The sequence below is a fragment of the Oryctolagus cuniculus genome, chromosome 6, assembly GCF_964237555.1.
Source record: "Oryctolagus cuniculus chromosome 6, mOryCun1.1, whole genome shotgun sequence".
Taxonomy (NCBI): Eukaryota; Metazoa; Chordata; class Mammalia; order Lagomorpha; family Leporidae; genus Oryctolagus; species Oryctolagus cuniculus.
In genome coordinates this window covers 92868491-92892468 of record NC_091437.1, presented here as the reverse complement: position 1 = coordinate 92892468, position 23978 = coordinate 92868491, and the positions used below count along the sequence as shown (strand labels likewise).

Here is a 23978-nt window from a genome sequence, read left to right as displayed (position 1 = left end):
TTTTAACTGACATGTAAGAATTACACATGTTCGTACCTACCATGTGATATTGATACATGCATACAATGACCAAATTAGGATAAACACATTTATCTCCTCAAACATTTACCATTTTGCTGCATTATTTTCTCATGAATACATATGTTTGTTTTATTTTTACTAATAAAATTTTTAAATATTGTGTTTATTCTGTTAAGAGTATGAACCTCAGACAGCAGTGATTAGGTTTACCTCGATGTGAATTGTTTGATTTTATTTAATCTGTTTGGCTGTGGTTTAGAACTCAGGATCATCTTTTCATGAAATATAACTTTTTAGTGTGTTGGGTTTTTTTTTTCTTTTAAGATTTATTTTATTTGAAAGGCAGAATTACAAAGTAGGGGAAGGCAGAGAGAGATCTTTCATCTGCTGGTTCACTCCCCAGATGGCAGCAACAGCTGGGGCTGGGCCAGATCAAAGCCAAGAGCCAGGAGCTACTTTGGAGTCTCCCACATAGATTCAGGGACCCAAGCACGTGGGCCATCTGCTGCTGCTTTCCCAGGCACATTAGCAGGGAGCTGCATCAGAAGTGGAGCAGCTGGGTCTCAAGCTGGCACCCACTTGGGATGCCAGTGTTGCAGATGGCAGCTTTACCTGCTATGCCACAGCACTGGCATCTATTTTCATATTTTTATTAACTTCATCCATTCTGGGTCTTTTGTGAATCCAGATGAATTTTAAGATTGATTTTTCTAATACTGTAAAGAATGTCATTGGTATTTTGATAGAAATTGCAGTTAATCCATAGATTGTTTTAGGAAGTATAGACATTTTAATGATCTTGATTCTTCCAGTTCATGAGCAAGGAGTATCTTTCCATTTTTTGTGCCCTTGCTGATTTCTTTCATCAATGTTTTACAACTTACATTGTGGAGAACTTTCACTTCTTTAGTTACATTTATTCCTAAATATTTAATTTTTTAATGATTATTGTGAATGGGGTTTCTTTCTTGATTTCTTTTTCATTGAGTTCAATAGTGTATAAAAAAGCTACTTTGTTTTGTATGTTTGTTTTGTAACCTATAACTTTTCTGAATCTAGATTTAATAAGAAACCAAAGAGAGGAATACAGTACCTCCAAGAACAAGGGATGCTTGGGACCACTCCTGAAGATATTGCCCAATTCTTACATCAAGAGGAAAGATTAGATTCTGTAAGAATACCATTTTATTTCTTCCTAACCTTTTCTGTAAAATTCCTTAAGTTATGTACTATGGCCCCCAGAACATGTTTTCCTAAGTAAGTAAGAAGATAAAATCTAAAGAATAACATAGGTTTAAAATATATATCTGTATAATATAAAGCTCGTTTTCAGATTTTCTAAATTCTACAAATCTTGATTTTTGTTTTCTAAACACATTTAGTATACTAAATCAACCTTCAGCTTCATGTTTGAAGTTGTTAATCTGTAGTTAAAAACCTGTGGATCTTAGGGGTTTTTCTCTTTTTAAGTGGCTGTTTGATAAATGATGTACCATCAGAATACGAGTTTCTGTCATTTGCTTTTGCTTTAGACTCAAGTGGGTGAATTCCTGGGAGATAATGATAAATTTAACAAAGAAGTCATGTATGCATATGTAGACCAACATGACTTCTCTGGAAAAGACTTTGTTTCTGCTCTTCGCATGTTTCTAGAAGGATTTCGTCTTCCAGGGGAAGCTCAGAAAATTGATCGGTTAATGGAAAAATTTGCTGCACGATACCTAGAATGCAACCAAGGGTGAGTAAGATTCAGGTGCTTCTTGATTGTCAGCTCTGTCTATGACACTGCACTAAGGAGCATCCAGGGATTCAGAGATAATATAAAGTAATCCCCTGTCTCCAGAGAATTTAGATTATCTACTTGTGAAAGTAATAGGGCAAATCTGTAAAAAATTTTTAAAAATGAGATATATTATAAATTTCTGAAAGAGAAAATTTAAAGTTCTATGGAACTTGAGATCACTTATTTAAATGAAACTATAAGACAAAAGTTTATAACATGATACGCTTATTTTTCCAGGCAAACTCTTTTTGCTAGTGCGGATACTGCTTATGTTTTGGCTTACTCAATTATCATGTTGACCACAGACCTTCACAGTCCACAGGTATACTTTCTTCTATGTCAGTTTGACAATTAGTACTAGAAATCAAATATATTCTTTTGAATTCAAGAAGTAGTAGTTGAAATTTTAATCTCATTTAATTGAGCAATTTATTAAAGTGGTATATTTAACTTGTGATGTATATTTTACAAAAACAGTATCTGGTGGTAATTCTATTTAGACTTTTAGGTGTGTGTATAATATATACATGAAGTCTTCAGAAAATTCATGGGAAATATTTCAAAGCTTTTTTAATTTTTAGTATTCTTATTTTTTTAATTTGAAAAGTAGAGTTACAGGGAAAGACAGAGGGGACGAGAGATCCTCCATCCACCTGTTCACTTCCCAGTGGCAGCAAGGGCTAGGGATGGACCAGACTGAAGCCTCATGGTCTACCACATGGGTTCAGGGGTCCAAGCACTTGGGATGTCTTCCGCTGCTTTCCAAGGTGCAGTAACAGGCAGCTGGATCAGAAGTGGAGCATCTTAGTCTCAAACCAGCTCCTATTTGTGATGCTGGTGCTGCAGGTGGCAACTTAATGCACTAAGCCACAATGCCAGCCCCCAAAGCTTTTTTAATTCCTTTTTCCCATGAGCTTTTTGAGATAGATTCATATTTGTCAGTCTCATGATTGACAGCTGTATAAAGATTAAGATATATTTTAATCTAAACAAAGTTTATAGACCTTAACATCTGTGCGTGTCACAATGTGGAAAACACCACACGTAAGCCATCTCTCGTTTAATGTGTCAAACAGTAGAGAGATGAAAACTCAACAGGTGAACCCTCATGTGCCAACACCCAGCTTCCACAGTTACCACCTTGTGGCCAGTTTTGTTCTAACTGCATACTTTATCTGCCTCAGATAATTTTGAAACATATCCCAGATTACATATTATTTCATCTGTATTTATGTCAGTGTGTATTTTATTTTTAAAGAATTATTTATTTGTTTGAAAGGCAGAGTTACAGAGAGGCAGAGGCAGAAAGAGAAAGGTCTTCTATCCACTGGTTCACTCCCCAAATGACTACAACAGCCGGTGTTGTGCCAGTCTGGAGCCAGGAGCCAGGAGCCTTTTCTGGGTCTCCCACATGGGTGCAGAGGCCCAAGGACTTGGGCCATCTTCCACTGCCTTTCTAGGCCATAGCAGAGAGCTGCATCAGAAGTGGAGCAGCCCGGACTTGAACTGGCGCCCATATGGGATGCTGGCACCACAGGCAGCAGCTCTATCTGGTAGGCCACAGCGCCAGCCCCATCAGTATGTATTTCTAAAATAGAAATACTCTGTTTAAACATAACCACAATAGCTTGACACCTAAAAAACTAACAAAAAATTTAAAAATATTAGATCTCTAAGAAATGTTCAAATTTTGTTTGCTTCAAAAATTAACTCCTTGTTAAATATTAAATAACTCTTGATTTTTGATATGAACTAAAAGTTATTTTTGAAATTTAAATGTTTTGCTTAGTTTCTAAAAATTCTGATATTCTTGGGTAAAATTATTTTTATATATAGTTGCAAGAATTTCTTGGTACTTCTGAGAATAGCATCTAGTGATTTTATTTTTAGGGTACAAGATAAATCTATACTAATCTGAGATTATTAAATTTGTTTGAAGTTTGTTATTAAACTGCAACGTGGAAACTTCTGTGCATTAAACTGTTTAAGACAGTATTAATATGGAAAGTATATACTACACGTAAAGTGGGATAATTGGATATGATGTTTTTACTGTTGTATGTATTTACCACAGCTTGACCTGATTTTCTTTTTTTAAAGAAAATTATTTAAGATTTGCCTTTGGCATATTGTTGACATACTCAAAGCAGCTCACCTTCAGAGTTTATATTATCCAGCATAATTACCTTTTCCATGGTTTTGGAAGGCAGCCCACAGATAATGATCTATTTAGATATCTTTGTAGTACATGCCTTTGTCTTTAGAAGGTTATGCTTTTAAGCATACTTGGTTCTATAAATAATTGACATCAGCAGTTGTGTCATATTCTATACATTTGTAAATTGTACTAATTTTGAAGAAATGCTGAAAAGTCCTTTTACATCTTTTCAGAACTACACAGATTAGTAAATAAAGCACATTATTCTTATATCTTGTGTTCAATAAAATCAGCTTTATTTCAATATAACACTGAACTAAGATTTGAGCTTTATTTTTATGTTTGTAGTAATTGTCATATCCAGACCAGCATTGTTCCATAGTGGATTAAGCCACTGCTTGCAGTGCCAGCATCCCATATGGTCACTGGCTGCTCTGCTTCGTATCCAGCTCCCTGCTGACACACCTGGGAGGGGGTTGGAAGGTGGCCCAGGTGCTTGGGCCCCTGCTCCAATGTGTAAGACCCAGGAGAGGCTCCTGGCTCCTGGCTTCAGCCTGGCCCAGCCCCATGTGTTGTAGCCATTTGGGGAGTGAGCCAGCAGATAGAATACTTCTCTGTCTCTGTTCTCTCTCTCTCTATAACTCTACCTTTAAAAAAAATAAAGAGAAAAGAGAAATTTGTCATATCCATTTTTAAAGAGACTACTTGAGCTCTTAAACTGTGGACAAAAACAGATTTAACTTCATTATTGAGTCTCCTTCCTTGTTGCAAATTACTCATGTGCACATCAGAACAAGGCGAGTTTGGTATTTACATACCAAAATGGGTCTTCTGTACATATATTTACTTTCTGTGACTTCCTTTTATTATTTTATGTATGTTTTGCTAATTATTTTCCACTTATTTAGAATATCAAGTTTCTTAGATAATATTCAAATTCTTAAAAATGTCAGTGGAATTTAAATGTCAATTTTTAGGAATTGTAACATTTTTTCATGTTTAGGTTAAAAATAAAATGACAAAGGAACAGTATATTAAGATGAATAGAGGTATCAATGACAGTAAAGACCTTCCTGAAGAATATCTATCAGCCATCTATAACGAGATAGCTGGGAAAAAAATATCAATGAAAGAAACGAAAGAACTGACAATCCCTACAAAATCAAGTAAACAAAGTAAGTATCCAAATCAGTTGAATCATGATTATTTAAGGGGAAAATATGGGTTCCTAAAAGAATTTTTCACTTGATTGGAAATAAAGTCACTACTAGAAGAACGAAATTTGGAGGCAGCCAGCAAGAAAAAATGATAAAGGATAAAGGAAGGTGCTAATTACCCACACTTGCTTCTAACATACATATATATCAAGTTGTCACACTGTACCTGATAATTATAATTAAGTGCCAATTAAAAATAATAAAGTAACCCTAAAAATAAGGAACAGAACCATGTTTGGATGAGAAGTGTTATACTTTGGTGATGTACTTTTTCCCCACATCTTCAGGAAAGATATACTAATCATGCTTCAACTCTTTTTTTTCCTGCCTCCTCACCATCTACAAGCAACATATTTCCATCTGTCATCAATCACTACACATAAATGAAAGCTGGAAGCAGGGTGGTTAGAAGAGGTGGACAAGTTTAGGAATGTGGGAGAACTTATAGAGTTGGAAATTACTACTTCATACAGACCACAAATTCTGTCACTATAGGGTCTCTAGATTTGACCAACAACAGGAGCCAGCTGTGACCCTAGCGTCATTCTAGGCAGATAGTGGTGATGAAATTAAAGCCATAATATGATTGTGGGAATGAGGTAACAGTAATGATTCAGAAATCTAATAGTAATAGAGAAAGGGAATTCGAACTTTGTTGAACACATCTGTTTGGAAGTAAAATCTCAAGCTTAAAAAGATTGCAATAGCAGAATTCTTTAGAAAGGAGAGAAGCAATGAGGTTCATGTAATATATTTTTCTTAGTTGAATTATAAATCAAGAGGTTTAGGGCAATAATGTTAGAATAATAGAATATTTGGACCTTATCTTTTGTCATTATGTGGACAATTCTAAGGAATTTTAGGAAATTTTCCCTTTATAGATGAAGAAACTCAATTCTAGAGAGTTTAGCAAAGATAATCAGAATCTGTGTGCTGAGTATGTATAAAAATGTACATTCAATCCCCAATCCTAAAACCCAGAAACGTTAAGTGGCAAAGCCAAACAAATCTTGAAACAGGCATCCTTGGCTCTTATTCCAGTCCAGTTATAGATCAGCAGTTTATTTGAATGTGTTACTTTCAGCCCTGCTTACAGCATTAAGTACAAGAATGCTTCAGAATTTCCAAGGAAAAGGGCTGGCATTGTGGCATAGCAGGTAAAGCTTCTGCAATGGTGGCTTCCCCTATGGATACCAGTTCAAGTCCCAGCTGCTCCACTTCTGATCCAGCTCTGTGCTAATGTGCCTGGGAAAGCAGCGGCCCCTACATCCATGTGGGAGACCTGGAAGAAGCTCCTGGCTCCTGGCTTCAGTCTGGCCCAGCCATGGTCATTGTGCCCAATGAATGAACAGAATCAACAGATGAAAAATCTGTCTCTCTCTCTCTGAAACTCTGCCTTTCAAATAAATAAAATAAAATTTTTTAAAAAAATTTCCATGGAAAATGAAATTCAAAAGTAACAAATTCTCTATGAACATTTTGAAGTACACTTTTATATTGATTAAGTCTTCATTTTCACATGTGATTTAATTTTCTTTATTTTCCCTATAACATCACATCCCTCTTTCGGTGGCCTGTTTTGTATATGCGGTGATGGGAAATCAGTGAGAAGCTAGAAATGGGAAGGAGATAGTGTGCAGGAAACAATAAAATTTCCCTGGAATTTTAGGGCCAGTATTTCCATGTTAACTCAGGAAATGTCATTCAAGCATGTCTGGTACAAGAATGCCATTAACTTTTACCGACCTCTTCTACTTTTCTTCTACCCCACGTTTGGGTTGTTTGTTTAATCCATTTATTGTGATGGTTGTACTTACTCTTTCCTTTTTTTATAGGTTTCCACTTATCCCTAACTCCTAGTCCATTATTTTTTGAGTTGAAATTCGTGTAATATAAGATGATTTTAAAGTGAACTGAGCAATATTTAGAACATTCAGAGTGTTTTGTAACCACCACTGTTGTATACTTCTAAAACATTTCTGTACCCTCAGATAGCACCCCAAACGCATTAAGCAGTTGCTCCCCATTCCCTGTGTCCCCAGGCAAACAGTAATGTATTTTCAGTTTCTATGGATATAGCTATTCTGAGTATTTTTTAAAAGTAGAATCATACAGTATGTAATCTCCTGTGTCTCCTTCTTAGAACTATTTTTAATTAGTGGTGATAATTATTTGATAGTAAAGCATCAAAATAGCATTTTTAAATGTTTTATATTTTAAATGCTAATAGTGTTTATTGTTTCAGATGTAGCCAGTGAAAAACAAAGAAGACTTCTGTATAACTTGGAAATGGAACAGATGGCCAAGACAGCGAAAGCACTCATGGAGGCAGTGAGCCATGTTCAGGCACCTTTTACAAGTGCGACACATTTGGAGCATGTGAGACCCATGTTTAAGGTTAGAATTTCTCATGACTGTACACACATTGTAATTTACATTTACACACAATGTAATTTCATGCAGTGTACTCATATTTTTTAAGTTAGAAGTATAGTGATGTAGCTTCTTAATGTAGACTAGAATGTTGTTGCCATGTTATTTAAGATATAGTAGATACTAATTTTATTTTAAAGAGAACAGGAAGAGGTATATACTGTAAGCAATTAACAGGAATGAGATCTTAGGAATTAAGAATAGGGAGTTCTTAGGTAGTGATCATTAATTTTTGGCCTAGTTTCCTCTAAATGTGTGACTCTTAAATATTTGAGATTAACCCATATTTTAAAGTGATCATGAGACTTGCTCTCTGTCAGTGCTTCTAGCCCAGGAACTAACATGAAGGGTATACCTATACCTGGAACCCAGAAACTAGGTTACAGAACAGAAGGGAGCATTGTCTTTCTGGATTTATTTAGTCAGATTGAGAATTACCAGTTCTCCAAATTTAATTCCCCATTCTTTTTCTTCATTCTCCTGTTCTTCTTTTCTATCCTTTATCCAGATTTAAAATGAGTAAGTAGTGCATTACAGGGTTGTAGGGAAGTAGAGGCAAGTCAAGTCAAGTTTGAAAAAGGGAAAGTACATAAAGTATTTTCCATTTGCTGAGATTGTGTAAAATGATCTATGAAGGCTGAAATTCTGAATTGACTTCTGATTTCTCATTCTAACTACATGTGTGTTTGAGGTTTTTTTTTTTTTTTAAAGTTTGTGGGAAAATAGAATTAAAAGATGTTTATTTTACTCAAAAAACTTTTAAATTCATGCATAGTTTTTTATAATATATATTTTATGTGCATTTTGAAGATGCTTTGTAAGCTTAGATGTCAAAATTTATTTGCACCAGAATAAATATAACTCTTTTAGCTTCATTTTGCACGAATCTTTTGGAGAACAGTGTGTGGATAGTGTAAGATGACCACAAGTTTCTGTGTTTCCTTTCTTCATTCCTTACTCCTATCCTTACGTTATAATCTATGTGATCTATGTGATGTGGGGGCTGGTGCTGTGGTATAGTGGGTAAAGCCCACCTGCAATGCTGTCTTCCCATATAGTCGTGGGTTCAAGTTCCAGCTGTTGTAGTTCCGATCCAGGTCCCTGCTAATATGCTTGGGAAAGCTGAAGATGGCCCAGCTTCTTGGCCCCCTGAACCCATGTGGTCACCCTAACCATTGCAACCACTTCGGGAGTAGACCAGCTGATGGAAGATCTATCTCTCTGTCTCCGCTTCTCCTATGTAACTCTTTGAAATACATAAATAAATCTTAAAAAAAATTATGTGATATGATATTTCTAAAAGTTGATGAAAGTATTATTGGATGAGAGTGAGGGGCCTAGGGAAACAAAGTGTGATGGAGTAGAGGAATATAACTGACCTTTATCTTTTATAATAACATAGAAAATGATGTTGAAATATAAGAAACACTTTTTATTGTGAGTTAAATTTTAAGAAGTAGCTTTTTGTTTTGTTTTAAATGATCTACTGTTTTGCTTTTAAATAATGTTTGGCAGGGGACGTGGGAGATTTAAAAAGAAAAAGAATAAGGAACGAGCCATAATTCTACCATCAGAAAACCTCTGTTACCTTGTTTATACTACTTTTCTGTTTTAAACCATTGTGATCATAACATGCATAGACTCACATATTTTGCTATTTCTCATATAAGTCTTTTGGCATTTCACTATACGTTCTTAGATAGCTTTTTGGTGTATTCTTTGGATTAGCTGTAATTTATCTGTACAGTCTCCAAGCTAAAATCAAGGACCTTTTCTCCTCATTGCCATTTTTTATTACCACTACCCTACTCAGAAACCCTCATTTCTCTGATTACTGTAACATTCTCCAAACTGTCAACTCCATGTCTCCTTTCATGCTCCTTTTACCCACTTACAGACGCCAGAGTTATCTTTTCAAAATAGAGGGATCTTCACAAAATTCATGAAAAATGGATATTATGAAAAAAGTATACATTGATTTCAGAGCTTTTTTGCACTAAGATAAACTCATATGGACTTGTTATAATATGTCTGAACAGGATCTATTTTGAGGCACTAAGAGGGATAAGACATCAGTTTGAAAAGAGCCACTTTCAGAGCAGCATGAATTCTGCTAAAATAGAAGCAAAAGCAAACCTCAAATTGATGATGAAACTTGAGTGGATGATAAAATCACTGATGGGGGGTCGATATACCTGATGAAATCAGCAGTTTTCAAGTAGATGATGCATTTTAAAAGGGAGGAGACAGTGTTGAAGATGAAGCTGTAGAAGCAGATTGTCTTCCACATCAATCTATAAGGAAAAAAGTAATTTTGTCTGTGCCCTAATTGAAGAGGGCTGATGATTCACAGCAGAAACAATAGCCAACACCTTAGATACCGCAATTGAGTCAGCTTATACAATTCTGACTGAAAAATTTAAAGTGGAGCAAGCTTTCTGCTTGCTGGTGCCAAAAGTGTTGCATCCCTGTCAACTGTAGACAAGAGCAGATGGTTCAGTGGAAATTTTCAACAAGTGCAATTAAGTTCTGAAGCATTCTTGGAAGAAGAACAACAGGAATTGAGACATGGCTTTATCGGTAAAATCTTTAAGACAAAACAGTGACTACTAGGAGGCAGAAGTGATCCAGTCAAGATAAAAATCAAGGCAGGTGTTGTACAGCAGTTAAGCTTGCATTTGGGATGCTCACTTCTATATACAAGTGCCAGTTTGAGTCCAGGTGCTCCAGTTCTGGTTGAGTTTCTTGCTAGTGCATCTTGGGGGCAGTGGATGATAGCGGAAATGCTTGGGCCCCTGTCACACATGTGGGAGACCTGTATGGAGTTCCAGTCTTCTGACAACTATGGGCATTTGAGGTGTGAACCAGTGAGTGGAAAATCTCTCTTTATCTCTGTTGCTCTGCCTTTCAAGTAGATTTTAAAAATACACATCGTCATAGCAGTTGGTTTGGGGGTGATGGTGAAGCATTTTGCTTGTTGACTTTCTGGAGGTCAAAAAAGTGCTTACATCAATTTATTAGGAGTGTTTTGAGAAAGTTTTCTAAAACTTTAGCAGAGAGGAAAGCTTCATTAGAGTCTTCCACCATGATAGTGTCTCTGCTTGCAACTCTCAGAAAACAAGAGCAGTTTTGTGAATTTTGGTGAAAAATCATTAGGCCTCGCCTCATGAGCTTGGATTGGCTCCTTCTGCTTTCTTTTTCTTTCCTTGTCTTAAAGCATCTTTTTTTATTTTTTTAAAGATTTATTTATTTATTTGAAAGTTCGAGTTACACAGAGAGAGAGAGAGGCTGGTTCACTTCACTCCCCAATTGGCTGCTATGGCCGGAGCCACGCCCATCCAAAGCCAGGAGCTAAGAGCTCCTTCTGGGTCTCCCATGTGGGTGCAGGGACCCAGACACCTGGGCCATCCTCCATTGCCTTCGCAGGCCATAGCAGAGAGCTGGATTGGAAGTGGACACGAACTGGTACACATATTGGATGCTGGCCCTGCAGGTGGTGGCTTTACCCACTATGCCAAGCGCTGACCCCAAAGTGTCTTTGAAAGTACCTCTTCTTCTTTAGGTGATAATATATAAAAGACTGCATTGACATGAGTTAAATTTCCAGGTTCTTCTGTTCCTTAGGGATGGACTGAATGGCTGGCACTGTTGCTTGCAAAAGTATTGGGGTCAGTGCCGTGGCTCACTTGGTTAATCCTCTGCCTGCAGCGCCGGCATCCCATATGGGTGCCAGGTTCTAGTCCCGGTTGTTCCTCTTCTAGTCCAGCTCTCTGCTGTGGCCCGGGAAGGCAGTGAAGGATGGCCCAAGTGCTTGGGCCCCTACACCCGTGTGGGAGACCAGGAGGAAGCACCTGGCTCCTGACTTCGGATCGGCGTAGCTCCGGCTGTAGTAGCCGTTTGAGGGGTGAGCCAATGGGAGAAAGACCTTTCTCTCTGTCTCTCTCTCTCACTGTCTTTTCAAAAAAAAAAAAAAGTATCTTGAACTTGATGGAAGTTTTGTTGAGAAACAAAGTTTATGTTTTTTATCCTTTAATTCCACTTTTCCATGAGCACTTTGAAGGTCTCTCCCCTACCCAAAGAGATGTGCCTTTAAGCTCTTCCTTGATATAACTTGATATTTGTTACCTAACATACTCAAAGATCTGGAGACATTCTATGGTTAGCTCCACATCCCTCTCCAAGGTCACTGCTAATCTCTTCTGTTTTGTACTATGTTGCAGTTACATTGACTTTCTTTTAGTTTCTGGAATGTTTTAAATTCTTTTCAGGGTGTTTATACATGCTGTGTCCTTTGTCTAAAATACTCTTGACTGCCTTGCCCAAGTAGTTTCTTTTTTTTATTTATTTATTTATTTTTTATTTAGTAAATATAAATTTTCAAAGTACAGTTAATGGATTACAATGGCTCCCCCTCCATAATTTCCCTCCCATCTCCCGCTCCCTCTCCCATTCCATTCAAATCAAGATTCATTTTCAATTCTCTTTATATACAGAAGATCAGTTCAGTATATATTAAGTAAAGATTTCATCAGTTTGCACCCACACAGAAACACAAAGTGTAAAATACTGTTTCAGTACTAGTTATAGCATTACTTCACATTGGACAACACACTAAGGACAGATCCCACATGAGAAGTAAGTACACAGTGACTTCTGTTGTTGACTTAACAATTTGACACTCTTGTTTGTGGTGTCAGTAATCTCCCTAGGCTCTTGTCATGAGCTGCCAAGGCTATGGAAGCCTTTTGAGTTCGCCGACTTCGATTTTATTCTGACAGGGTCATAGTCAAAGTGGAAGTTCTCTCCTCCATTCAGAGAAAGGTACCTCCTTCTTTGATGGCCCCATTCTTTCCACTGGGATCTCACTCGCAGAGATCTTCCATTTAGGTCTTCCTTTTTTTTGTTTTGCCAAAGTGTCTTGGCTTTCCATGCCTAAAATACTCTCATGGGCTTTTCAACCAGATCCGTGTGCCTTAAGGGCTGATTCTGAGGCCAGAGTGCTATTTAGGACATCTGCCATTCTGTGAGTCTGCTGTGTATCCCGCTTCCCATGATGGATCATTCTCTCACTATTTGATTCTATCAGCTAGTATTAGCAGACACTAGACTTGTTTGATCCCTTTGACTCTTAGACCTATCAGTGTGATCAATTGTGAACTGAAATTGATCACTTGGACTAGTGAGATGGCATTGGTACATGCCACCTTGATGGGATTGTATTGGGATCCCCTGGCATGATTCTAACTCCACCATTTGGGACAAGTCCAATATAGCATGTCCCAAATTGTACATCTCCTCCCTCTCTTATTCCCACTCTTATATTTAACAGGGATCACTTTTAAGTTAAAATTTAAACACCTAAGAATAATTGTGTGTTAATCACAGAGTTCAACCAGTAGTACTAGAACAAAACAAAGAGAAAATACTAAAATGGATAAAGTATTACATTGTACATCAACCGTCAGGATAAGAGCTGATCAAGTAGTTTCTGATTTAAAAATCGCCTGGTTAGAGAGTTCTGCTCTGCCATTTGACCTCAGTCCCTTTTTATCACATGCTATGTTTTTCCTTCATTATGTTTATAATGATTTATTTACATATATATATACATATGCATTATCTGTATTTGTGAAACAGAAGACTGTTCACTTTCCCCAATGTCTTACATAGTTTCTGGTTTGTAATAAGAGCTAGGGATGAGGGGACCTGTACTGTGGCTGGGATACAGGTTAAAGCCCCAGCCTGCAGCATCAACATGCCATATGGGCACTGGTTTGAGTCCTGGCTGCTCCACTTCCCATCCAGCTCTCTGGTAATGTGCCTGGGAAAGCAGCAGAGGATGGCCCAAGTGCTTGGGCCCTTCCACCTACATGGGAACCTCCTGCCTTCGGATCAGCTCAGCCGTGGTCATTGCAGCCATTTGGGGAGTGAACCAGTGGATTTAAGATCTGTCTCTCTGTCTCTACCCCTCTCTGTAACTCTGTCTTTCAAATAAATAAAATCTTTTTTTATGCAAGAGCTAAATATAAATAAATATTGGCTGGGAGAAGGAATGAATGATAAATTCCTAGAGTGCGATATAATATTAAGGGACATAAACATCTTTAAGTATCTTTTTATTTACTGACAAATTGTATTTCACAAAGGTTGTACAATTACCAGAAAACAGTTCTCTGTCACCTTGAAATTATTTGATACAGTTTGGTAGGAAGTTAAACATCTGATCCACAGGCTTAAGAACCGTTTGTATTTCTGCTCATATAAAGTATACTACATGTTTTTAGATAGATGAGTTATTTATAATAGAATGTATAATTTATTACTTTCATGTTGTAATTTGCAGTTAAATACTACACTTCATATCTTGCCACAGCATCTCTTTCTACTGGCAATCCAAGTATTATAGATGAAGAAAAATGAGGTTCACAGATTAATCTAATGGCAGAACCTATGGACTGTGGTTTATTTTCTTTTATTTAGAGATGATTAATTCTTACATCTAAACTTTCTGAAGTTTAGGAACACAGTCTGGGCAATTCTGTTTTCCTTTGTAATGCTAGAATGTTTATCACTGTTTTTAAAATTCCAGTTATCTGGGAGCAGGCATTGTGGTGCATAGGGTTCCTGTGCCTCTTGTGACATCCACGTCCCATATCAGAGTGCCTGTTCCAGTCTTGGCTGCTCTGCTTCCCATCCAGTTTCCTGCTAATGCAACTGGGAAGGCAGTGGATGCAGGATCAAGTGCTTGGGTCCCTGCCGACCCACATTGGGGAAACCCAGAGGAGTTCCTGACTCTGGCTTCAGCTTGGCCCAGCCCTGGGTACTGGTGGGCATCTGAAGAGTACACCAGAAGATGGAAGATACTTCTCTCTGTATGTTTGCTTTCAGCCTTTCAAATTAATCTTCTGAAAAAAAAAAAAATTCCAGTTGTTATTTTCTTGGCTGTATTATTCTGTTTGTTGTCTTCCACAATCTGTAATGAAGGATTTTATTGAACTTTAAAAAAAATACTGTCCAGGAAGCTGGAATATCACTATCAGTGTGAAATATTTAACTATTAAAAAAAAATTTAGGTTAAATGATGTCCACAGAGCAGGTTTAAAGAAAAGAGAATAATGTTACTGTTGCATGTAAGAAGATAATAAAAAGGATTTTATTGGATATAAAGAACATTTGAAATAGTCCATGGACCAAAGTCTGCAAAGACTTGAGTCCTGAAGTCAGGTAAAATTTACATTTCTTATGAATATTGGCTATTCCTGCTTTTTAAATTCATGTGAATAATTTATAGACACTGTTCTTAGCATATGCCTACTGAATTTATAAACTTGCTTTTCCATTTATATAGCCAAGGCTGCATCAAATAGCTTTTCTCCATTGTGTTAAGAAAACTTTCCAGATAACTGTGTCAGCAACCTCACTTTTTTTTTTTTTTTTTTTTTTTTTTTTTTTTTTTTTTCCAGAACTTCCTCAAATCTTGGAAAAGCTTGGGAAAATACTAATGTAGTATAAGAATACTTCAAAAAGTTTCTGGGAAATGGAATTTTTAAAAATATAAGTTTATTTGGTGCAAAAATGTTTTGAAACTCATGCAGTTTTTCATAATGTGCATTTTCCATTATTTCTTTTTTAAGATTTATTTATTTATTTGAAAGGTAGAGTTACAGAGAGAGGGAGAGAAAGAATGAGAAAGAAATCTTGCATCTGCTGATTTACTCCCCAAATTGCCATAACGCCTGGGGCTGGGCAAAGCCAAAGTCAGGAGTCCGGAACTCCATCCAGGTTTCCTACATGGGTGCAGGGACTTGGGCCATATTCAGCTGCTTTCACAGGTGCATTCGTGGGCAACCTGGACTTGAACCAGTGTCCAAATGGGATGTCGGCATCCTGACTTAACTTACTGTGCCACAATGCTGGCCCCATTTTCCATGAACTTCCAAAGTACTCTTAGAAATATGATTGTTACTTGATGTCCATAATGTATTTTATGTTATTTTTCTAGTTGGCTTGGACACCTTTTCTGGCTGCATTTAGTGTAGGTCTCCAAGATTGTGATGATACTGAAGTGGCCTCTCTCTGCCTGGAAGGTATCAGATGTGCAATCAGAATTGCATGCATTTTCAGCATTCAGGTAACAAGGAATTTTACTTTTGTAGCCAGTCTGGAAATCATTGTTTACTTAACCACTGTTATTGTAGTTTGAGTTGCAGTAATTTTTTATGTCTTATTAATGACTTATTTTAAATTTATAATGAAATTCAAATGAATTTTAATGTTCTAGTTGCTAAGAAGCTATGACAGATCTATATTGATCTACAATTCACTCTAACAACTTTGTTTAGTGTATTTTTCTCTTTAGAATATTAGCTAGATTTAAAATTTTCCAAACTTTAAATTTCTGTCTGTTGAGTATCTTATTTAAACATGTTGTATGTTCATACTTATTGACTCGTATATGTATATCTATGTATTTTATACAAGGTTCTAACTAGAGCCAAGTATCTTAATACATAAGTTTCATGGAAGTGATCCCTTCTGTAATTTATATGCCTGAAGGATAAATTTAATTTTTTCTTTCTCTCTCTGTCTCTCAACTCATTTTTCATTTATGAATGTTATTGCATGAAAAGCATAGCCTAGCTGTAGAGAAAAAATGAGAAATTTATAAGCAGATAATTTTCCTAATTCATGTGCTACTTGAAACAAAGTACTTAATGGTTTTGACTGTACAAATTAATTGGTTTTCACTAAAAATCTTCCTTGGATTTAACACCTCCATTGCCTTTGGATTTTAGCAAATGATGTCTTTTCTGCTTCATTTATCTTAAAAGTGTAAAAATTATATTTTTCAGTATTGTATGTTATTTATGACATATCAATTAAAAACTAAACAAGTAAATAGGTTTCATCAGTAGAGAATTTGTATATTTACAGTAGACTCTTCTTATTTTTATAGCTCGAAAGAGATGCATATGTCCAGGCACTGGCAAGATTTACTTTACTAACAGTGAGTTCTGGTATTACTGAAATGAAACAGAAGAACATTGACACCATAAAAACACTTATCACGGTGGCTCATACAGATGGAAATTATTTAGGAAATTCGTGGCATGAGGTATACCACCTCTTTTATTTTCAGTTTTGCAGTTTGGTTTATAAAATGAACTAATGCTAAACATTATATCACTGGCATATTTAAGTGTTTGGGGAGCAAGCTTATTTAGTATGTTTAAGATTAGAATGTTTAGTTTTTTATGATTTACTGTATAGCCTGTATTTAAATCCTAGCTGTGTATATTTAAATGTGTTCAAGAATGGTTTTAACAGAATTTAAAGAAAAGTTTCCTTTTTGTAATCAAGATTCTGAAGTGCATCAGTCAGTTGGAGCTGGCACAGCTTATAGGAACCGGAGTAAAACCTCGATACATTTCTGGAACAGTGCGAGGCAGAGAAGGATCTCTTACTGGAACAAAAGATCAGGCTCCTGATGAATTTGTGGGTCTAGGGTTAGGTAAGTTTTTTAAAAGCTCTTTATATAAAGTATCAAAAATTGGTTAGTCATTACTAGTCTTTATTGTGACAATGAGATATTAATGGAGAGATAAGATAAAATGTCCTTTGTCTAACTTGAGGAAATGCAAGATGGGCTGAATAGGGAAAACTGTCTTATTGGTCTGATCTGGTTTGCAACATTAAATGACCCTTAGTCTCAGCTTGGGATAAAGTGATAGTTTAAAATGACCTGCTTTTAATACAAAGCAGGTATCTTAAACATGTGAACACTGGTTTAATAGGGCAAACTAGAGAAAGCATTCACATTCAGAATTTTTATAGGCATTGTGTGGGCTTAATCACTCTCTCCCCTTTGTGAAATCACTTACCACGGTGCCCAGGTGCTCAATATGGCCAGGAACTTCCTGGTATAACCCAGCAGAACAAAGGAAAATACTAGTGAAAAATGGGTACAGAAGAATCAAGACACTACAATTTTAGTCATAAATGGAACAGATTACACCAGGGAGAAGAAAAGTTTTGACTTTGACCTTAAATACTACACTCTGTATTCAAATTCTTGTGTATTTTTCCTTACCATATGTAAGTTACTTGAACCTTCTGAGATGCAGTTTCTGTTTTTGTTTTTGTTTTGTTTTTTTAAATTTTATTTTATTTTTTTTGACAGGCAGAGTGGACATTGAGAGAGAGAGATAGAGAGAAAGGTCTTCCTTTTGCCGTTGGTTCACCCTCCAATGGCCGCCGCGGCCGGCACACCGTGCTGATCCGATGGCAGGAGCCAGGTGCTTCTCCTGGTCTCCCATGCAGGTGCAGGGCCCAAGCACTTGGGCCATCCTCCACTGCACTCCCGGGCCACAGCAGAGAGCTGGCCTGGAAGAGGGGCAACCGGAACAGAATCCGGCGCCCCGACCGGTACTAGAACCTGGTGTGCCGGCGCCGCAGGCGGAGGATTAGCCTAGTGAGCCACGGCGCCAGCCGCAGTTTCTGTTTTTGCAAACTAAAGGTGATTTTATAAGCTTGTTTAAGATTAACTCAGAACACTCATATACATATATATGAATAAACTTGGCTAGTATGTTAGAGGTTTCTGTATATTCTGTGTCCAGCCTCCCCTTACCACCTCCAAACAAAGAATATAGACATGACTTAGAGCACAAGGAATATGCCTGAAATCCAGGACTTATCTTTTAAAACTTTGTACTGTAATATTGCATTCTGGTCATTTTTATCTTCGATTTCTCTGTTTTTGCTAGCAGTAAAGATTCTCAAGAAAATCAAAAATAATTTCAAACCTTACAAAGTATCCATAGAGAAGGTAAAAACCAAGGGACCATGGTGTGGTTCAAGTTGCACTGGGACTAGGGAAAGTTAGTTGCTGGTGGTAGTTTAGTGGAAGAATCTAACAGTGCAGTCTCTCTCTCAGTGATACCATAAATTCTGTGGTGTTGTGAGATCTGGGAGATGCAGGTGTAGGCCTCATACCTTAGTAATCCTATAGGATTTAGAACTGCCTGAGCACCTGCCTGGTGATGTACATAACCTGGAAGTCCAACTCTGAAGATTTGAACAGCCAATTGGGAGGTTGTACTAGGTACAGATGAAACTTCTACCGGCAGGTGAAATGAATATGTACTGTTTTTATTTCAATAGCTTTGAAAATGGCAAAGGAAAGTGTGAAGGCAAGTAGAACTACAGTCTTAACAAGTAGGACTGCAGAATTAGGTTATGCTAAAAATAAAATGCCAGTGGAAATTTCTAATGCTCTGAAATTTGTAGTCAAATGAGAAATAATGGTATTTGCTATTAATGTTTTCTAATGTAATTGAAAATGAATTTGAATTAATTTGTTACTGTGGTATTGTGCTACTTAGGTTGTAAGGATATGAGATAACTTGCCTTCTCACTTTAGGAAAGAAATAAATTTACATTAAGACACACAGTTCAGAACTAGAAATCAAAAACAGTTCAGATTTCTAGGCCACTCCAGAACCCAGTAACTCCCCCTTATACTTTCCTTAGGCTTTCTCTTAACACTCTTTTTGATATGATCCATATTCCACTAACTTCTGATTCCTCTGAGTTACATTTTTCAGTCTGTAACCTTGAGGAAGCTGCTCTGTCTTGTTGGGTAACAGCTAGCCCATGTCAGGGATGTCTACCTCTGTTCGCTGTGCCCGCTCACTCAGATAGCAGATGCTTTCTTGAGCAGGATGCTGTATTTTTAATTTAAGCTAGCTAGATGAGGATGTGGTAGAGAAAATTGAGCTAGTTTAACGTAATATCCTCCTTTATTAATAGTAACCATGCACCAGGTATTCATGTAACCAATTTGACAAGATTGAGTACAGTTGTCCCTTGGTAACCACAGAGGATTGGACTAGGACTGCTGTGGATACCAGAATACATGGATGTTCAAGTCCCTTGTATAAAATGGTACAGTGTTCCTGCCCACATCCTCCTGTGTACCTTAAATATCTTTATATTACTTATAATATTTAACACAACATAAATGCTTTGTAAATAGTTCTTGTACTGTGCTTAGGGAATATTGACAAAGAGAAAAGTCTATACCTATTCAATAGACACAATTTTTCCTTCAGATATTTTCAGTGCATAGTTGGTTAAATCTGTGGAACCTGTGGCTATAGAGAGCTGATGACATATATTCATTTATGGTAAAAGTCTATTTTCAGTTATTCAGAATATAGTATATAGTTACTAAATTTGAATTACATTCATTCTGTTATTTTAAGGTACATATTAATATCTTTTTAAATATTTACTTATTGGAGTCAGCACTGTGGGACTGAATCCCACAGCACTGGCATCCCATATGAGCACCGGTTCACATCCTAGCTGCTCTACTTCCAATCCAGCTCTCTGCTATGGCCTGGGAAAGCGATGGAAGATGGCCCAACTACTTGGCCTCCTGCTTCCACGTGGGAGACCCAGAAGAAGCTCCTGGCTTCTGGCTTCAGATGGGTCCAGCCATTGTGTGCATTGGAAAGTGAACCAGCAGATGGGAGATTTCTCTGGCACATGCTCTCTCTCTGTCTGTATTCTGCCTTTCAAAAATAAATGAATAAACCTTAAAAAATTATTTATTTGAAAGGGAGAGAGAGAGAGGTCTTCCATCCTCTGTTTCATTCCTCAGTTGGCCCCAATGGCCAGGCTGAAGCCAGTAGCCTAAAATTCCATCCAGGTCTCTTATTATTGCAAGGACCCAAGTATTTGGGCTTTCTTTCGCTGCTTTTCCCAGGCTCATTAGCAGGGAGCTGGGTCAGAAGTAGAGCAGCCAGGACTCAAACTGGCACTCATATGGAATGCCACTGTTGCAGGAGGCAGCTTAACTTGCTGCACCACAACACTGGCCCCAGAGTACATATTAATATTAAAAAAAAGTTTAGGTAATATTTACAATACATGTATCTTTCTTAGTTAACCTAAGTATGTGTGCTTTTCAGTAACTGGTTTGGTAAACTGTAACTATTAGCCTATCAGGTTATACCATCATACAATTCTTAGAAAGATTTCACACATTTGTCAGATGGGTTCTTTGGATTCATAAACATTTTCTGTCTTTTATTCCTTTAAATATTGTTAAGATTAGTGATTACACATTATTAAATATTAAAGGTATAGAATGCTTTGTGGAAAGGACATTTATTTGATACACAAAGGAAAGCATGTTACATGGTATGGACACCTTTCTCCTAGGTTTTTCTTCTTTAAATTTCTATAACATGTTATTCATTTCATGTGTTCCTTAATGCTGATTTCCTACCATCCCAGTTTTTTTTTTAGGGAATTTTTTATCCCAATAAGAGGACAGCATTAGCACATGTAAAATAATCTATATCAAAATGTTTGGAAGTACATCTGATTTGAGTACTACTTAATAGATACTTAGTTCAGTGGTAGACGAGAACTATGTAAAGGAATCCTTCACTGAACTGAAATTGGTCTTAGTAGTTAAGTTTTGGTTGAGAAATGTTATGAGTAGGGCCACATGTTAGCTATAATGTTGATAAGAAATGCCTTAAGTGCTAGACTGAAGAGTTTCTGTGATTCTGGAATATTATCTGGCAGGATAAATTGAAAAGAATAATTATTGGCAAGGAAATAAGTCTCGAAACTGTTTTAAAAATCCAGGACTGAAATTCCTAAACTTAGTAAGAATGGAATTGGTAGATTATTTGAAAATAGGTACAAATAAATGTTTAGTGACTAGTTGAATATTGATAGTGGAGGAAGGGAAAAAATAATCAGATGGTTCTAAGGTTAAGAGTTTGAAACTGGGGAACATCATTGTTCTGTCCAACATAAGAGATAGTTTTAGGGAGAAAATTAAGTACTTTTTATGAACAAGAGGATGTTAGAATGTACAGGTAGAATTTCTAACGAACATTTATAAATAGGGATCTGGAGATTAAATAACCAAGAATTCTAGTTGGAATCATTCTTGGGAGGTACTGGAACAGGGGTTAATGCTGCATTTCTTAAACATTAAGGGAAATTGCATCTAATGATATTAATCTTGTGTAAGTTCTCAGTGCCCCTAATTTGTGTGATATTTGCAATCACAGTTTATTCCTTATTAAGCATGTCTTGTATACTACTTAGTGTACCATATTTTGGCCTTCGTAAATGTCACTGATGCCAAAAGAATTGTTCACTGAAAGCCTTGCTTCTTCTATTAGGAAAATAATTGCTTTTAGAAATGTGTTTTAGTGTATTCTCCCACTGAATTGCTTTCAAACTGAAATGACTCTCTTTTATGTGTGGTAGTTGGAGGAAATGTGGACTGGAAGCAGATAGCAAGTATTCAGGAATCCATTGGAGAAACCAGTTCTCAAAGTGTTGTTGTTGCTGTAGATAGGTAAGGTATTCATTTTATTCCCTTTTCAGATGAATACTGTTTCAATCCTATAGTATTTAGATGTATTTTGCTCTTTGATGAAAACAAAAACTTACTACCAAAATAATTTTCCTTAAGTAATGTTAGACTATGTATAGTAATATATTGTGACTTAGATGATGAAGTACCTTTAATTTTACTTCTTTGATCATAGAATATAGGAAGGAGATAAATAATGAAATGATTTTAAATTACAGTAGGTATTAGTGGGTGCTGGGGAAATGGTGACCTTGATAAACAAGAACATGAATGTTTTACTCCTTTTTTTAGAAAACATACTCCTATTATTGTCACTCTATTAAAATGCAGTGTGATTTATCTTTCTGGTTCCATGATAAAAGACTGAATTATTGTTAAAAATGGATTTTGCTGGAAGTTCTCATTACAAGCTTCATTAGAAAGTACATTAGAAGTTACCTACTATATTTACCAGGTATTCCCTGTTTTTGTTTATTTTCTAAAAGAAAATTCATACTATGATTTATTTTGCTATGAAATACATATTTCAAATTTTAAAATGCCCAGCATATAAAACAGTAACTTACAGTGTTTTTTGAAGATAAGCTTTCTCCAGATAAATACCCACAGAGTAGAAACTTAGCATTTTATAACACTGACATTAGTATTTTTTAAACCACTTTTGATGGAAACTTTCAAAAATCTAATATATACTATAGTCTTTTTTTTTTTTTTTTAGTGGCCTGGAGACTCATGCTTATCCATTATTTTACTTTGCTTCAGATAAAACTTTTTACGCTGAGTGCATACATAACTACAGTGTTGAGTGGCTACTAGCCCTGAGAGTATATTCGCCTTGCATTTTGTCCTTGAAAAGAATTCTTCATGTGTACTTGCTGTACATTTTTTGGGGAGGGAGTTCGTTTGTCTTTATTGTTGTCTAGACTGAAGAAAGACTGTGTGTCATCTTACGCCTACTATGTAATGTGAAGGTAGCCGTTTGTGAGGCACTTGACAAAGGTTGTTACATGCATCACTTCATTTAGTCCTTCCAGTAGTCTCATAAGGTGAATATAGTTGACCTCAGTTTACAAATGGAGAAACTAAAACAAAAAGGATTAAATAAGTTGCTCATTCTAATAACACAGGTTTTTGTGATAATTACTTTGTTCTTTCATTCCTAGAGAATTTTGAGAAATGAGGTCAGGATGTACACTCAGTGTATCTCTGTTATGGTCTTTTGTTTTTGTTTTGAAAGAGAGATTGCTCCCATCTGCTGGTTCACTCCTCAAAAACCCACAATGGCCAGAGTTGGGCAGGGGTCAGAGCTGGGAGCTGGGAATTCCATCCAGCTGTCCTTTATGAGTGGCAAGTACTCAATGACTTGAGCTATTGCTGCTTCCTCCCAAGGCAGGAAGCCAAAGTCATGAGTCAGAGCCAGGAATTAAACACATGCACTCCAGTGTGAGATGTGGGCATCTTAATGCTAGGCCAAATGCCCAATACCTGGGTGTGCCATTCAGCTTCACTTGCCTTTCTGCCTGTGTGTACAATTCAGAGTTGTGAAATAGCTGTCCTTTTGTTACCAGGCTAGCTTTCTTCCAGGTGATTTTCTTACCTTCCAGGAAATCATCTTCACTGTCATTATGAAAATTTGTTGAAGCTTTATGAGAACCTACTCAGACAAGAGTAAGCATTTTACCTTCTCTTTCTGTTTCCATGTATACTTCATATGACTATACCAGTTCTAATTTACCCTACTATCCAGTGTTTGTTACAGGGAAATATATCATTCATTTCAACAAATTTCATGCCTCCCTATTTTAGGAATTTATGCTATTTGAGGGGCAAGTGTTTGGCCTGATGGTTTAGACATCAGTATCCTATATTGGAGTACTTGGGTTCGTATCCTGTCTCCACCTCCAGATTCCAGCTGCCTGTGAATAATGCAGACGCTGGGAAGCAGCAGGTGTTGGG

At 36.7% G+C, this 23978-nt stretch overlaps 1 protein-coding gene across 5 annotated transcripts in view; it reads left to right on the top strand.

Moving 5' to 3' along the window:
* ARFGEF1 (ARF guanine nucleotide exchange factor 1) overlaps window positions 1-23978 on the top strand; it is a 150659-nt gene that overhangs the window by 87640 nt on the left and 39041 nt on the right. For all 5 annotated transcript variants that reach the window (XR_011389118.1, XR_007919076.2, XR_011389119.1 and 2 more), the window contains exons 15-23: window positions 1081-1192; window positions 1554-1759; window positions 2042-2126; window positions 4966-5137; window positions 7425-7576; window positions 15615-15743; window positions 16569-16727; window positions 16973-17123; window positions 21914-22004. Coding sequence is in view for 2 of the 5 variants with exons in the window: in XM_070075109.1 (XP_069931210.1) it covers window positions 1081-1192; window positions 1554-1759; window positions 2042-2126; window positions 4966-5137; window positions 7425-7576; window positions 15615-15743; window positions 16569-16727; window positions 16973-17123; window positions 21914-22004 (1257 nt within the window). In the remaining 3 variants the exon portion in view is untranslated. The remainder of the gene's footprint in view (window positions 1-1080; window positions 1193-1553; window positions 1760-2041; window positions 2127-4965; window positions 5138-7424; window positions 7577-15614; window positions 15744-16568; window positions 16728-16972; window positions 17124-21913; window positions 22005-23978) is intronic.